Raw genomic sequence first — 15,503 nt, 5'->3', positions numbered from 1 at the left:
ATGTGGAATATCAATGTAAAGAGCTTCTGCATCCACCGAGGCCAGGATAGTGTTTTTAGGAAGATCACCAATGAATTGTAGTCAAGCAATTCAGTAATGTCTCTAAGATAGCTAGCTGTGTTGGTAGCATGAAGTCTGAGAATAGGGACCACATAACCAGATAGTCCTGCTGTAAGAGTGCCGATGCCTGAGATGATGGGGTGTCCAGGATTTCCAGGTTTATGGATGTTGGGTAGGAGATAGAATTCATGGCTGTAGGGATGTGTCTGTGTATATTTGTTCCCGTGCTTTTGCAGGGAGTTTCTTGAGTAGATGGTATAGTTTGTTTTAGTAGTCCTCAGTTGGATCAGAAGATAGTGATCTGTAGAATGTGGTGTTGGAGAGTTGCCTGGCAGCCTATTCACAATGAATACAGAATCACTTTTTTGAGCCTCTTTGATTATAATGTCCGAGTTATTTCTGAGGCTGTGGATGGCATTGTATTCTGCACAGCTGAGGTTATGGGACCAGTGATGCTGTTTGTTCACAATTTAAGCCTGTGCACATCTACAGAAACACTCTGAGTAGAAGTCCTGTCTGTTGTTTCAACCATCAGGAGGAGTCCAAATAGAATTCTTCTTCCTGTAATATTATTAGGAGGGTTCCCATGGGTCAGTGCATTCTTCAGTGGCATATTGGAAATATTCCTTGAATCGTCTCTAGTGAAATGAAGGGGACACTTCACAGTTCAAAGCTATTGTTTCAGGCTTTCTGCAAACTCAAGCAGATATTGTGATATCATCTGCACTGGCTTTCTGTTTTAAGGTTTTCTGTCATAACAGCTATAGACCTTTGTTTTTTTGCAGCCAACCTCACACCTCATGGAAGAACAGCTGAGAGGCCTGTTTGTGTATGCCTGGCTACTCTTATACATACACGAGACCTCACATGGAACATCTTATATTTTGGGAAACACGTCTGTAGAAGTATCAACTGCACGTCATACACAAAGTTAATATTTTTTAAATGCAATGTGTAGTCAGTGGAGAAAATGCCCAAACTCTAGGAAATGTAAGTACCCCTGAATTACCTGTGAGTAGTTCTAAGGACCAGGCTGATCCCAAAAGACTGGAGAAGATAACATGAATTTCTATACTTTGTGTTATAGGCAACAAGATAAGAGAGAAAAGACAGCCAAGAATGGGCTATAAACTGGGCTATATGAGCCCTGCACAATCTTTCGTATGTCTCACTTTTTGTGATGTATTGACATGGTAGATGCATGAGCTGGATAATATCTTTTTTCCATGCAACTGTCTCTAGGTTGGAAAATATGCTGCATTTTAGATTTGGGCACCAATGCCTCATGTTGTTAGAAGTGGAATATTTGACATTTCTGATCTCTTGCATACCCAGGTACTTATCCATCTACTCCAACCTCCATATAATAGAATGTATAAGTGCTAGTACAGGTTGCACCACTATAAACTGGGACTCTTGCTATGTCTACACTGGCATGATCTTGCACCAGAAATATGCAAATGAGGCTAAGCGTGGAATGTCGCTGAGCCTCATTTGCATATCTAATGAGCCACCATTTTTGCTGAAGAGGTGCTTGCACCAGAAGGAGCGTCTACACTGCCCCTTCTTGAGCAAAAAAACCTCTCTGGCACAATGCCCTTATTCCTGAAAATAATCAGCGTAGCGGCATTGCGTAAGAGAGTTTTCTTGTGCAAGAAGGGGCAGTGTAGATGGGTCCTTCTGGTGCAAGAGCCTCTTACGCAAAAATGGCAGCTAATTAGATATGCAAATGAGGTTCGGCGATATTCATGTTTAGCCTCATTTGCATACTTCTGGCGCAAGATCGCGCAAGTGTAGATATAGCCCTAAGTTTGAAAAAAATCTGTGGTATATTCCAGTATCAGAGAGTCCCAGTATGCTGTGGGGGGGCAGAAGGGACCTGGGAGCCTAGCCTGATGCGGGATGAGAGCCCAATTTGTAGCCCAGCTGGGCTGGGAGTGGGGCAGGGCAAGAGCCTAGAAGGCCGACACATGGCCCACTTAGGCAACGGGAGGTCAGAGCGGGGGCAGGAAATCTGGCGTGCAACCCAACTGGGTTGCCATGGGAGCCAGGAAACCCAGTGGGGCAGCAGGTAAGGGGGCAGAGTCAGCAACAGGGGAGACAGAAATGACCTCTACTGGTCCAGCAAAATCCCTCCTCCTGGACCAGGCATGTTCAACCTGTACTATTTTATTTGTAACCTGCCAACGTCCACAATAGGCATGTTGCAAATGTGCACAAAGTCTTGGGCCTAAAGAACATATTTTCAGTCCCAAGATTTTCTAATATAGCTGCTAAATTTAGGCACTGAAATAAGTGGTCTGGCTGACAAAATTGCCCAATTTCCAGAAGCTTCCATTGAAGTTAATGAGAAATGATGAGTGCTCAATAATTTTTTTAAAAGAACTTGCCTAATTTTTTAGATACCTAAATCTGGACACAGAAGCCTAAATTTTAATTTGCTTTTAAAAATTCTGTGCTAACGTAAGTGATATGCAAAAGTTACAGAATATCTGCAGTGCATGGGGTGGAATAAAGATACTCTGTTTCTAAACATAAGACGAAATGAGATTAGAAACTTTAGTATCTGTTTTTTAAAAAACAGGATTTAAAGTGTGTGCACACAATATAAAAAATATCTAGAAAATAAAAAATCTATGCCAGGGGAAGGAAGGATCATTCTCTCACTCATTAGCACACAAATTTTTGTATCATTCGCATTTTAAAGCACCTGTTCAAGTCAAAGGATATATCTGTAGTGTAATGAATAAATAAATAAATAAATAGATCTGTGCTGCAAGTCTCAGGACTTGGTTCAGCTGATTCATGATCACACTAAGGGGCTAAAAATAGCAGTGTAGATGTTCAGGCTTGTGTTGAAGTAACCTGCTAGCTTTGTTCCATAAAGCAAGTCAGAGGCTATGTGTACACTACGGGATTTTCCCGGGATGCCAGAGGAATCCTGGAAAAATTCTGCTGGGTCCAGGGAATGCCTCTGCTCTTCCACTTTTTTTTTGCGGAAGAGCAGATGTGCTCTTTTGGAAGCCCTGTCTTCTCCTTCCACAAGGAAGAAGGGCTCTTGTGAAAGAGGAGTTTTTTTTCAAAATTTGGCCCAGTGTAGAAGGGCCAAATTTCGGAAAAGCCTCTTTTGAAAACACTGTCAGAAAAATGAAGGCAAATTGTGGAGCGCATTTTGCGTATCTTTTTCTGATAGATCATTGTAGTCTAGACATAGCCTGAGTTAGATGACCCCATCTCTCAGACTTTTGGGATAGGGGGATATGTGTAATTCAGTGTTAGATATACCTATAGAATTTTAAGATATGATAGAAATGTGATGTAGTCTTTCTTGTTGATTTATCCAACACTGATGACAAACACTGCAGCATGTCTAATCCAATTAGGCTTGTCCAATCTGACTAGTTGGTCGTGTGGTCCACTGAAAGGTTTAAAGTTTAAAATGAATTCTTTATTTAAAAATTGTATCTTGTGGCTGCACGTCTTGAAATGTGAATTATGTTGCACATAAAAAGCAACTTCTATTTAAATGTAAAAGGTAGAAATTAGTCTAATCTGGGAGCTGGCTGCAATTGATTATGGAGAGATAAAAAATGTGAGATCACTGCATTTCAATCTGAAACCGAAGTCAGTTGGAATTGTATTAATTATTTGGTAGGTGAAATAATTTTATGGGGTCAGTTATATGGAATATAAGGTTAATGAACTTGATAAAGAAGAAAATATTCCTTGAAATGAAGTCTAATAATGAACCCCTTTTGATTTGGGACATTACAGCAGTTAAATGAACAAGATTCAATTTCAACAAAGCATTTAAGTAACTTTAAGCACATTTAAGTAACTAATCCTATCCCTATTTATCAAGATTGGGATTTTGAAAAGCACTCAGCATTGTCCTAGCTCTACTCCCATTGAAACCTGCAGTGCTTTGGAAATCCATCCACATGCTTAACTTCCATCCAGTGGGTTTACTTGTCTGCCTAAAGTTTAAGGACATGCTTAAATGAATTAGTGGTTCATTGTCTAAATAAATATGAGGAGACAACTGTAGGACAACCTGAGCACCCTTTTGTAATCAATTCTACTCAAGAGGAGAAGTAGTCCCCAGAAGGACAATATTGAACTTACTATGTCATTATACTCTCAGTAACTTTCTTGATTTTGCAGGAAATATCATGTTTTCAGAATGAAGAAATTGAAAAAAACTTTTGCATTTGTCTGAAAGGGTGGAAGGGTTGCAATCGAGTGCCAAACAAAATGGCAAATCCCTTCAGTGCTTGATCCAATACCTGCTGATGTTGGTAGACGCATTGTGATTTTAGGGGACATTGGATGAAGCTTTGTCTGATATATTAAAGAAAAAAACAAAAACCTAAAATATGGCATGACAAAAGTAGTTTACTCCTCAGGGGAAGGGATTCTGCATCATTGCACATGTGAATAATTAAAGAGACGTGCATGCATATATTTTGATGTTTTGAGCAGAAAACTTCCGCTGGACAGTTGCTGCAGTTCTACCTTTTGCCTACCAGAGGACACTATTACAGTAGACCAGAGCAGCAGCTCCCAGCCAGCTAGGGAAGAAAGAATTTTCTTCACAATGCCTGTTGAGCCAACTCAGGAGATAGCATAAAATTGCTGGGGGAGGGGTCAGTAAGAGGCTCATAAGAGGGCGAAAACGGACTGGGGCAGGATCTGAATGGGAATGGGGGTGCAAGGCCTCATGGTGACAGGGGAGACAGTGTAGAGACATAGAATCACAGAATACTAGAACTGGAAGGGACCTCAAGAGGCCATAAAGTCCAGTCCTCTGTCCTCATGACAGGACCAAGCGCCATCTAGATTATCCCTTGTAGATATCCATCTAACCTGCTCTTACATATCTCCAATGATGGAGATTCCACATCCCCCTTAGGCAATTTATTCTACTGTTTAACTACCTTGACAGTTAAGAAGTTTTTCCTAATGTCCTACCTAAATCTCCCTTGCTACAATTTAAGGCTATTGCTTCTTGTTCTATCATCAGAGGCCAAGAAGAACATTTTCCTCATCCTCCTTTTAGCAATACCCTTTTAGGTACTTGCTATCATGTCCCCTCTCAGCATTCTCTTTTTCAAACAAAATGAACACAGTTCTTTCAGTTTTCTCTCATAGGCCATTCTTTCTAGATCTTTAAACATTTTTGTTGCTCTTCTCTAGACCCTCTCCATTTCCTCCTCACCTTTCTTGCCCAGAACTGGATACAGTATTCTAACTGAGGCCTAATCAATGCAGAGCAGAGTGAATGACTTCTTGTATCTTGCTGACAACACTCCTGTTAATGTATCCCAGAATCATGTTTGCTTTTTTTGCAACAGCATCATACTATTGTCACATATATAGCTTGTCACATATATAGCTCCTGGATCTCTTTCTTCCGTACTCCTTCCTAGACAGTAACTTCACATTTTTTGGCACAGATTTTTTTAAAGTCATTAAAACTATGCTTTTACTTATTTATACTTCTATGATAAGTATAAACAGATCAAATCCTTCCATTCTGTAAATATCTGAATTATTACTATAAACATAAATATTTGCAATGGTCATTATTTGAAATGAATTATAAAATCAGAGACTTTATTAGGAGGAGAAAGTATAGGTAGAAATGATTTTTGCCTTGTTCTAAATAAAATAAAAATTTGCTTGCTTAAAAATCAGTTTCATATGAGCTTCTATAGTAAATTATTATTCTTGCTCCTTACCGTTAGGAGAGGAGAGTAATTCTACACTATCCATGATGAACAGTGCAGTTTTTCTGTTATAGTCTCTGCATTCTGTGTAGAACTCCCAGACCACAGAGGTTTAAGAACAGATAGGCTGACAAATGTCAATATTTCTGTTATCCATCACCAAAGAAGAAAACTTCAGAAGCCGCAGCTGAGCCTGAATTAGGTTAGCATATTCACTTGGAAAGTGGAAGACCACAGGTTCTAATTCCCCCCTTTGCTTGGATGGGACAGAATATTGGAGCACGGGATCTTCCCATCTCCCACATAAGCAATCTAACACCCTGAGCCATGGGATATTCTGACACAGAACTCTCATCTCTCTTGTTGAAGCTGCGTATACACACATAGGCCATTTCTTCACTAAGTGGAAGATCGACACAACTGCAATCGATCTTCTGGAGTTCAATTTAGTGGTTTAGTTAAGATCCACTAAATTGAACTCAGAGGGCGCCCCCATCTGTGGCCAGCACTCCTGCTCTCGTGAAGAATAAGGGAGGCTGACAGTAACAAATGCTGTGGAGATTGCAGGAAAACTTAAATCAGGTATGTTCACTCCAGCTAAGTAATTAACATAGCTGGAGTTGCATATCTTGATTTGACCTTCCCCTTTAGTCTAGGTCTGGCCTGAGTTATTAAGATAGAAAGAGAGCACATGCATGTGAGTGACTGCCACACAGTGATTACAGCACTAATTCAAAATGTAGGAAATTCAAGATCTAGTCCCCCTGCTCCATGTCATTATTTATATACTGTTGTCTACACTGTAGAGTTTTTTCAGAAAAATGGCTGTTTTTCTGAAAAAAACTTCACTTATGTTCACACTACAATCGCGTTCTTTCGGGGAAAAAATGGAAAGAACAGAGGGTTTTTTCTGATAGTGGTAAACCTCTTTCTATGAGGAAGAAACCTTTTTCCAAAAGAGCTCTTTCTCAAAAAGGGGAAGAGGGAATTCTTTCGAAAGATGAGGAAAGAATAAAAATCACAGGTCCATAGTAATCACAGATTAAATGTGAGATAGCATCCCTTCAGGGTGGATGCTATCTTTTGAAAAAGCAGATCGCTTTTTTGACGCGCTTTTGCTATATGGACACTCTCTTTCGAAAGAAGTTTTTTCGGAAAATCTCTTCCAGAAAAGCTTATTCCAAAATAAGCCTGCAGTATATCTGTGGCAGATTTAATAGGAAAAAACTAAGAACTACATAAGAATAGACCAATTACTAGGTTGGGAAGAATTAGATTTTTATCAGAAAATCCAGTAAAACTTTAATTATACATATATAAACCAACATAATTTCTGTCAATAATTGAAATTTGCAGATAGAAAAAATGCTGCTGAAGAACTTTTCAGAGTTTGATTCAATTATATTTCCTTTGTTATATTTTGTGTTGACAATTGTCAACATTAACTTTAAATCTTTAACTTTTTGAACCAATATCAATTGTCATTAAATTGTCTGACCCTCCCTACTGAATGAAACCCATATAATTTCATGAACCTGAACATATAAATTGATAAAAAAAATATTTTAAAATGAACACCTGTATTAGCAGTCTAAAATAAAAACAAAAATTCTGCCATACTAATGCATAGTAGTAAGGACACTCACCTAAGAGTAAAAGACTTCTGTTCAACTCTTATTAGTTATTAGGCAGATGTGAACCACATCCCAGGTGAGTATCTAAACCAGTAGGCTAAAAGTTAAATAGGCGATTTCTTCTTCTGAGCTATTTTAGATGGAACTAGGTGGCCTTTGAATGCTCCTACCAGATCAAGCCCTGCAGGCAAGGCTTATACCTCTCTTACTCCCCAGTGTGATTCACAAACCAGGGTAAGGGGGAGATTGGTGTCCAGATGCCTAATGTAAGTCATCAAAGTGCATATTCAGAGACAGGAACATAGGCACCTAAGGAACTTTTACCATGAAAACATATGTATCGTGTGATTTTAAACATCTACAGGCTTCAGGGCAGATGAGTGGAGGTTTTGTGAATATCTGCATTGCTAAATCCCGTTGCGAATCTAGACCTAGGTGCAATACAATGGATAATTGTAAGATGATAAACTATTTTCTGTATTCTTCATAGAGAATGCCACAAGCAATTCTCCTTAGGTAAACATCAAGGTGGGATGAACATGGAAGGTGAGATAGTCAAAAGCATGCAGGGTTGCCATCACTCGGCTTCCATTAAAGTTGTAGGCAGAGTAGGATTTTTCTCTATTGACTCATGAGTGCGGATTTAAGTCAACACTAAGCATCTTTGAAAATCCCACCCAAGATTTTACCTCCTGCAAATCTTTCCATAAAACTGGAGAGAAAAATGGGTAGTTATGCTAGAAATTAAAGTTATTTTATGTAAGGTTCTTTTTCTTTTTTTAAACAGTGAAGGAATAAATATTTCCCAGTTAGAATTGATAGCAATCAGAAAGGTTGTGCAGGTCAAACTAATGTTAAGAATAAGGTAAAATAGAATAAAATTATTACTTAGGGTAATAAAATGCAAGACATTTTACATTCTTAAATGATATAATAATAAGATAAAAATCTGTTAAACCTATTAACATAAGATGTTGCCATTCTTCCTCATGCTGAGTAGGGCCTGACATGAATTAGATTATTAAAATAGTAACTAGGATTGCTTACAGTGTAGATACTATTCAGTTAAACTAAGATGTCAGAATGTGGCTTAATGTTTAGAAGTACATATATATATTAAAATAGCATACTTTCCTGACTTGTTGCAATTGTGCAAATATCGAAATAATTCTGCCTATAACTGATTCCAGCATTCCACACAGTATCACATAGCTACAAAACATTTTCCTTCAGCCAACACTTCAGCAATCAGGTTACTCCTACATTAACACACACAACACCTTTGACTGTACATATTAGATTAAAAAAGGGGGGGTTGTGTGCACTTACCCATAACTGTGTGTAATATTTGAGTTTTATGTGTCCTTGTATGTACAGCTTAGGCCCTGCCCATCGAATTAATGCAGGTGCTTAAATTTAGGCACCAAATCTGAGAAGATTTATGCACATGATTAACTTTATATGCACAAACCCTGGTGATGACACACACAACATGTGCATAAGAGTTCAATAAATCAGGGACTGAGATTAATAAGATATTGAAATACAGTTTACAAAAAATCTAAAAGAAAAGCTTTGTGTTTAAATCTGTTAAAGAAAATGGCACAAAATGAGGCATCTGGCTGATTATAGCAGTGTAGGTACCAGTCAAGTCAATATTCACAAGCTAATTGGTACCAAATGTTGTTTAAAATTATGCCTAAAATAATGTCATGTGTCAAAAAGTGCTTTTGTGCCCACACTGCTCAGTAATTTGTGCTACCAATGTCTGGTAGACTCCGTAACTTATTGTTCCATATGCTGTGTGTTGTTATTAAAGTTAACATGCAGTTCAGTGATTTTTACCTGTAAATACTTTACCAGTGCAAAAACTTCTAAAATATTTTGTTTTAAAAGTTTGTCAACCTCATTGAGGAAGGGAAGTCAGTACATTGTCAGTATATTTTTTAAAAAGGAACTTCTCCTCTGTTTTCAGATTCGAGGCCTCTTCCAGATGTAGCCCTGACAGGGAAATGTACTCGAGAGTGTGATGAATACGGCCACTCAGACTCCTGTTGGATGCCAGTTCGTACGTCACCTGAAAGGAAACAGAAGAGCCATCCAAAACTCTCCACCTTCATGCCCGTTGATGAACGAGGCAGTCAGGAAAAGCTGGCCAATGGAGAAGCCTCCCTCATGGGTGATCGCAACAGAAACCTCCTGAACAAAAAGTTGACCTCATCCTATGAGACCTTCAGCGCAGCTAGTTTCAGCAAAAATGAGGAAGCCAACCCAGAGGATATCCCCCTTACACAGACAGGGGAATACAAACCATCTCCTGTCAATACTCTAACTCGAAGAGAAGTTTACCTGTAGGTTACAAAGAAGCAACAAATTTCATTCATGTATAAGAAGGAAAAGGGGCAAAAAATTCATAAAATCAAAACAATTTAGCATGAGAAAAAAGGAAGAAAAAAAAGAGAGGGGGCCACCAAAGAGACAAAAGCTTTGCCTGCCACTTCTGCCTCCATATCAGGCACTTAATTATACCGTCTGCCTGACTATATTGTACAATGTAGAAACAATTGTTGTCACTTGCATGTCTAATCCCCCTCACTGATTTTTACTTTCTTCAATTTATGGTTGCAAATTCCTTTCATGGTAACAAGCCTGATTGAAAGAACCCCACACACTGTTGTTACCCCTCTGCTGAAGCATGATTTAAGTCACTCTGGTTTTGTTCGATTGTCATCTGGCTTGTTAAGGATAACAGGTCAGGCAAAATATATTCCAAGCATATCATCTGAATATTGCTGATCCCCATCAGGGATGATCCTTCAGAAACCGTACAAATATAGAGGTAACTATAAAGGGATAACCATTAACAGGCACTTTGTGAAGATCACAGCTTTAATATTCTCACCTGAGGCTTGAAGCAACAGAATTATATTGAGCCTGAGACTGCAGTCCAAAACATGACATATTTCTCTATGAATCATGAACTCTGGGTTCTGTTTTATCCATAGAAGGAACTTTCTAAAGGCTTACTTTAGCGTAACAAAATTAATGTCATGTGTACCGTAGCATACTAATGATAAACTGTTAAATTCATGTTATTTTGGACAAGACATATATCTAGTTGGGATGATCATAGTAACAAAAAGGCCAAAGATCGCACTATGGATCAGGGGAATTGCTAAGTATTTGGTCTTGGCTTAGAAATCCAATGTATCCACAAACATATGCATGCACACATAAATACACACTCAATTACATTTTGCACAGCAGCACAGTCCACAAGCTCAGATGACATACTTATATGAATTTTAGTAGAATGCCCAAAGGAACTGCTAAGATGTTTGCTGATAATGTTATAACATCATACAGCATTGGCTGTATGATATGATACTGCCAGTTCCAGGGAATATATTCTAAAAAGTTAATTTAAAAAAAATCAGAGACTGAGTTGATGTTACCCAGAACACTTTTTGGGGAAGCTACATGGGGAAAAGTGATCTGTTGCAGTGACAAGGGTATATTGCAAGTAAAGTATAATTTCTTCTTTTCAGAGTGCAAGATATGTTTGCTAAATCTTTTGTCATCAGTGTTGCAGATTTCCAATTGTGTTTGTCAAAAGTATGATGCAGGTTTTCTTGAAACACAAGTGCATTAAAACTGAGTCCTGTGCAATATGAGACAATGTCAAGACTCAGCACACTCCAGCAAGGTGACAAATGATCTGATTCACTTGATCACTGCAATGATACTTTAGGTGATAGATCGGGAGAAGTCACAAGGAATCCAAACTAATCGTGAGAGCAAAGAGTAGTAGCCAGTGACAATTCTCACAGTGTACACTTCTTGAAGGTTGTAGGAAACAAAACAGGTTTTTGTGCAATAAAAGCAACAAAAAGTGCAGAACTTGAGCTACTTGCTTCGTAGCTGATGATGTAGTAATAACTGAAAACTGAACTTAGACATTCAGATGAAAATGACAATCAGTCAACACAGTGGGGAGAGTTTGAGGGTGCAAACATTCAAATCCCTGGGTATTCAAATAACCTGGCATTAAGGCATGGCTAGATGGCTTTCTTATAGACTGTAGTCACAATGTAGCTTTGGGTAGTTTCTTGCTTTTGAAGCATTACATAGAGAATATAACATTAAACAGCCTGAAATATAGGTTGATAAATCAGTACAACTCATCACAACATTTACTTTTCAAATTCTTTTCTCTACATAGTATTGTGCCCTTTTTGGCCATTACATTCTCCTGTTAAGTTTAGTTTTGATTTTGATACTAGTTTGTGTCTAGAAGTTATGATGAATGGGCACATGTTATGAAGAAAAACTATTAAAACAAAGATTAATAATTGACCATTTTTAATTAGTTAAATTGTGGAGAGATGCAAATTAATACTTTACTATGAGACTGTAAAGAACAGTTACTGTGTTGTATATCCTGTAAGTACCTGTTAAAGAAAAAAAAGAGAGATTTTAACTATACTTATCTAATGTATACATAGTTTTATTGCACGCTTCAACAAAATACAGAATTGCATAACAGATGTTCAACAAAACTTTTTTCTTTAATAGGAACTTTTTATTTAATACCACAGTTGAAAACCACTACATAACTTGTTTCAATATATCTTTAAACCCTTTACATAAAAAGTTAATAATACAGGTCCTAGAAGACCCATCAGAGCAAATGGATCAGCAGTCATTCACCTATTTTTGCACCACATAAGGCAGTCATGTCACTGGCATTTACTTGTGAGCATCTCCTTAGAATTAAAATGGGTGTGAAAAGAATAATAAAACACTTCAAGTATTCACAGTAATTGTAGTAGAACTACCAGTCATAACATGTCAATTACTATTATGACCTAGCATGACACAGAAATACATTTTGTGTTTGTAGGGGTTTTTATTCATTTGAAATAAGTTAATCTGGTGCCACTCCATATATATGAGTGCTTTTGTAAAAATGAACACACACAACTAAATGAAGTAAAACAAATTGAGTGAATGCAAAATATGCAACTGTGCCTTTTCTACCTGTTGTTATAGTAGAATGGTTGATTGGGTTTGGGCACTGAGGGGTAATGGGCTATTCCCAACTTTTTTGAACCTGTATATTGATCCCTGTTTATTTTCTGATAAATTATAAATAATATATTTAAAAATGCCTTCTGCCAAACTCAGATATTGGACCAGTCTTAAGTATCTTTGATTATGAAAACCAGACTATAGTTTAGTTATGTGCTACTTTTGTTTGTTTGTTTTCCTTCTAATCTATTGCCTAAAAAGCTACAGTATAAATTACAATAGGTAAATACCATACAGTTATTTAGCAGATGTCAAATTCATTTTGCCAGGAAAATTGAAGATTTTAGTGTCTTAACTGCTTTTTAGCTGCCATTACATTTTGGTTGTACAGTATAAAAATTGTCCTTTTTTTCCGTCCATGGGAGGAAACTCAAATGAACTTTGCATGTATTTTACATTAGGATACATTTATAGATTGACGCATAACTATATAACTTTATACATATTAGAGAAGACTGTAGCTTCAGTCTAAAAGCTAATGCTCATTCTGAACCTGCAGATCTACTATATTATTCAATATGGTTTCTGACTGGCCTGCTGCCTGAGTTTCAGGGAAAAAAAAAAAAAAAGGTAGCCATTATTTTTATGTGAGGAAAAACTAAAATGGGATCGAAGATGCTTGGCTGAAAGGCTACCCTAGTAAGTTGTCAAGTAGGAAATATAGCGCAAGGCCATTGAATCTGCCATAAAGACATCTGCCGCTAAAAGGCTTTTAAGGAAACTTGAACAACAAAGCAGTTTCTTTCATTATATCAGTTATAGTGACAGAGTGTTTCCTTAAAACATGAGAGTGGTGGATAACAAAGAAATGAATGCAGTCCAGCAATTAAACTAGTTGTTGCCCAACCAGCATAACAAGCGGAAGACAACATCATTTTCCAACTAACTGGGGTACACTTTCGGACAACTTTTCCCTAAATTTTAAAGCACTTGCATTCAGTGTGGTACGCTCTGTTTGTAATATTAATCATTGACTATTGTTCTGCAACTTGGATGTTGATAGTGAAGCAGAGAACAATTTATCATTGTTTATTATGAATCACTATGCACGCACCTATGCTAAACATGGCGAAATGTATTAAATGCTAGTCCACCTCTATTTATGAAATATTTTACATAATTTAATTTGCTTTTGTACAGTTTTATGTAAATAAATTGCTTGTCATTTTTGTCTCTGCAAATTAAAATATAACATGTTCAAATGGCTGCCTATTTTCCAGCAGTGTACTTTCTCTGACAGGCCTTTCAGCTGGGTAGGAAAAGATGCTGAACAAATACACAGGCCAGTTTGAACATTCAGACCTATTTTTGCAAAATTTTAAAGTAAAAATAAGTGATTCTGCTTTTATAACTGGCCCCTTCAGTTGGCACTATAACTGTGTCGTTATTTTTCTCTCAACCGAGTTACACCATAGATTGGTTGCATTCCACACTTCCAAGTTCTACTGTTCAGGCCTGTTTAAACTGGAAAAATAAAATATTTGTAATAACAACTCTTCTTTCCCATTAACAGTGAAAGTGACCTAGCTCTTTAAAGCATTTAGAAAATGTTTACATTAATGTAAAAAAAAGACTAAGTAAAAGTGCAGCTGTATTTATTCACACAATGAAACAGTAATTTAATCTGGGATGGGGTGTAAAAAGACACGTATGCCACTTTCTCTTTTTTAAAACGCTCGGTAGCATTAACAATTAGCATGAAATGTTTGATCAGAAAAGACACAATGACAGGGCTAACACAGGGTTTTGTACAGTAGTATGTAATAGCAGATGTAGCTCCTTCCCATGGCTAAATCATGTCCTCCCATCTCCAAATACCCACTTAGGATCACAAACAACACATCCTCAAGAAGGAAGAGCAGAAAAGTGGAAAGAAGCTAGTCCTGTAGCTACCAGGATCAAAATCCCATGGTTTAAATAAAAACAGGCCCTAATTCATCTCCCATTTTATTTCTGACAAATGCAATTCCCAAATATTTAATTGAAAAGTGCATTCATACCTGACTGAGTGGTGAATTAGTCCCTTACTATGTTTCCTCTTTTCTTTCTCTGTCTTTGATCCTACCATGAAGAAACACTGTGATATTTTTAACAAAAGTTGAAATTATAAATAAAACATTGCAAGGGACAGCTTGCTACCTCTTGCTGTGGAATTTTATGCAACAATACAAAAAAAGTAATAAATTCCCCCCTTTCTGGCTTTGAGTTTTTTAAATTTGAATTGACTGGTACCCATAATTTTTACAGTTCATATTGTAATTACTGATCTCTGAGCTAGTACTTTCCCTAACTTTGCCTTATCTCTTCAAGTGCATATGTTAAGAGGCATCTACCTTCCCATTAACAGAGATATAAAATTTGTGTGCCTGTGGAGAGGTTTCAAACCTTAAACTGACCCTACGTTTTTAACATGGCTAGTCATAACTCCCACCAAAGGCATCATTTTAATGAGTAGCTTCAATCAGCCTTTCATGTTTACCTTATACTAATTCTCTACATGACCTTATGTTTGTTTATTTTGTGTTTTATCTTTACTCTTCTCTAATACATGTTTACAAACTGCATCTAGCAAGGTGATTAAATCAAGATAAAATAAATGTCCTGATCTGCAAGGAATGGCAAGAGATGGGAATGTGAAATGGAGAAAGCTAACAATTTATGCTCCCCTTTAACCTTGGCTTCATTTCCCCTCTTGCTTTTCAGTGAAATGTAAATCTTGTGCAGTGACTGAATTTAATATGAGTGACCTAGGCAGAAGTAATTTCATGTATTTACTGAGCTTTCTCTGGGAATGTGTAGAAGATGCTTAATAGTTCATAAATGTGCAAACTTGTACTGATGGATGAATCAACACCAAAATTATACCAAAGGCAGGAAGGTTTAGTTTTTCTTATGAAATACACTATGATCTGATATTGACTGCTCATAAAAGGGAAAGAGGGAAGGTACCCTTGATTCTGAGGGGAACATTGCTTGCATTGGTATGGTA

General features: G+C 37.3%; 1 protein-coding gene across 8 annotated transcripts in view; it reads left to right on the top strand.

The window, feature by feature from the left end:
- Positions 1-13,720, top strand: part of PCDH7 (protocadherin 7) — a 399,732-nt gene extending 386,012 nt beyond the window's left edge. For 7 of the 8 annotated variants that reach the window (XM_075930606.1, XM_075930604.1, XM_075930608.1 and 4 more), the window contains one exon: positions 9,399-13,720. In XM_075930606.1, coding sequence (XP_075786721.1) covers positions 9,399-9,778 — 380 coding nt within the window. In that variant the 3' untranslated portion in view covers positions 9,779-13,720. The remainder of the gene's footprint in view (positions 1-9,398) is intronic. The other variant, XM_075930611.1, reaches the window with a different exon arrangement.
- The last annotated feature ends 1,783 nt before the right edge of the window (positions 13,721-15,503 follow it).

This window comes from Pelodiscus sinensis, chromosome 5 (assembly GCF_049634645.1).
Source record: "Pelodiscus sinensis isolate JC-2024 chromosome 5, ASM4963464v1, whole genome shotgun sequence".
Classification (NCBI taxonomy): domain Eukaryota; kingdom Metazoa; phylum Chordata; order Testudines; family Trionychidae; genus Pelodiscus; species Pelodiscus sinensis.
The sequence above is the reverse complement of the archived record's forward strand: the minus strand, read 5'-3'. Positions and strand labels throughout refer to the sequence as shown.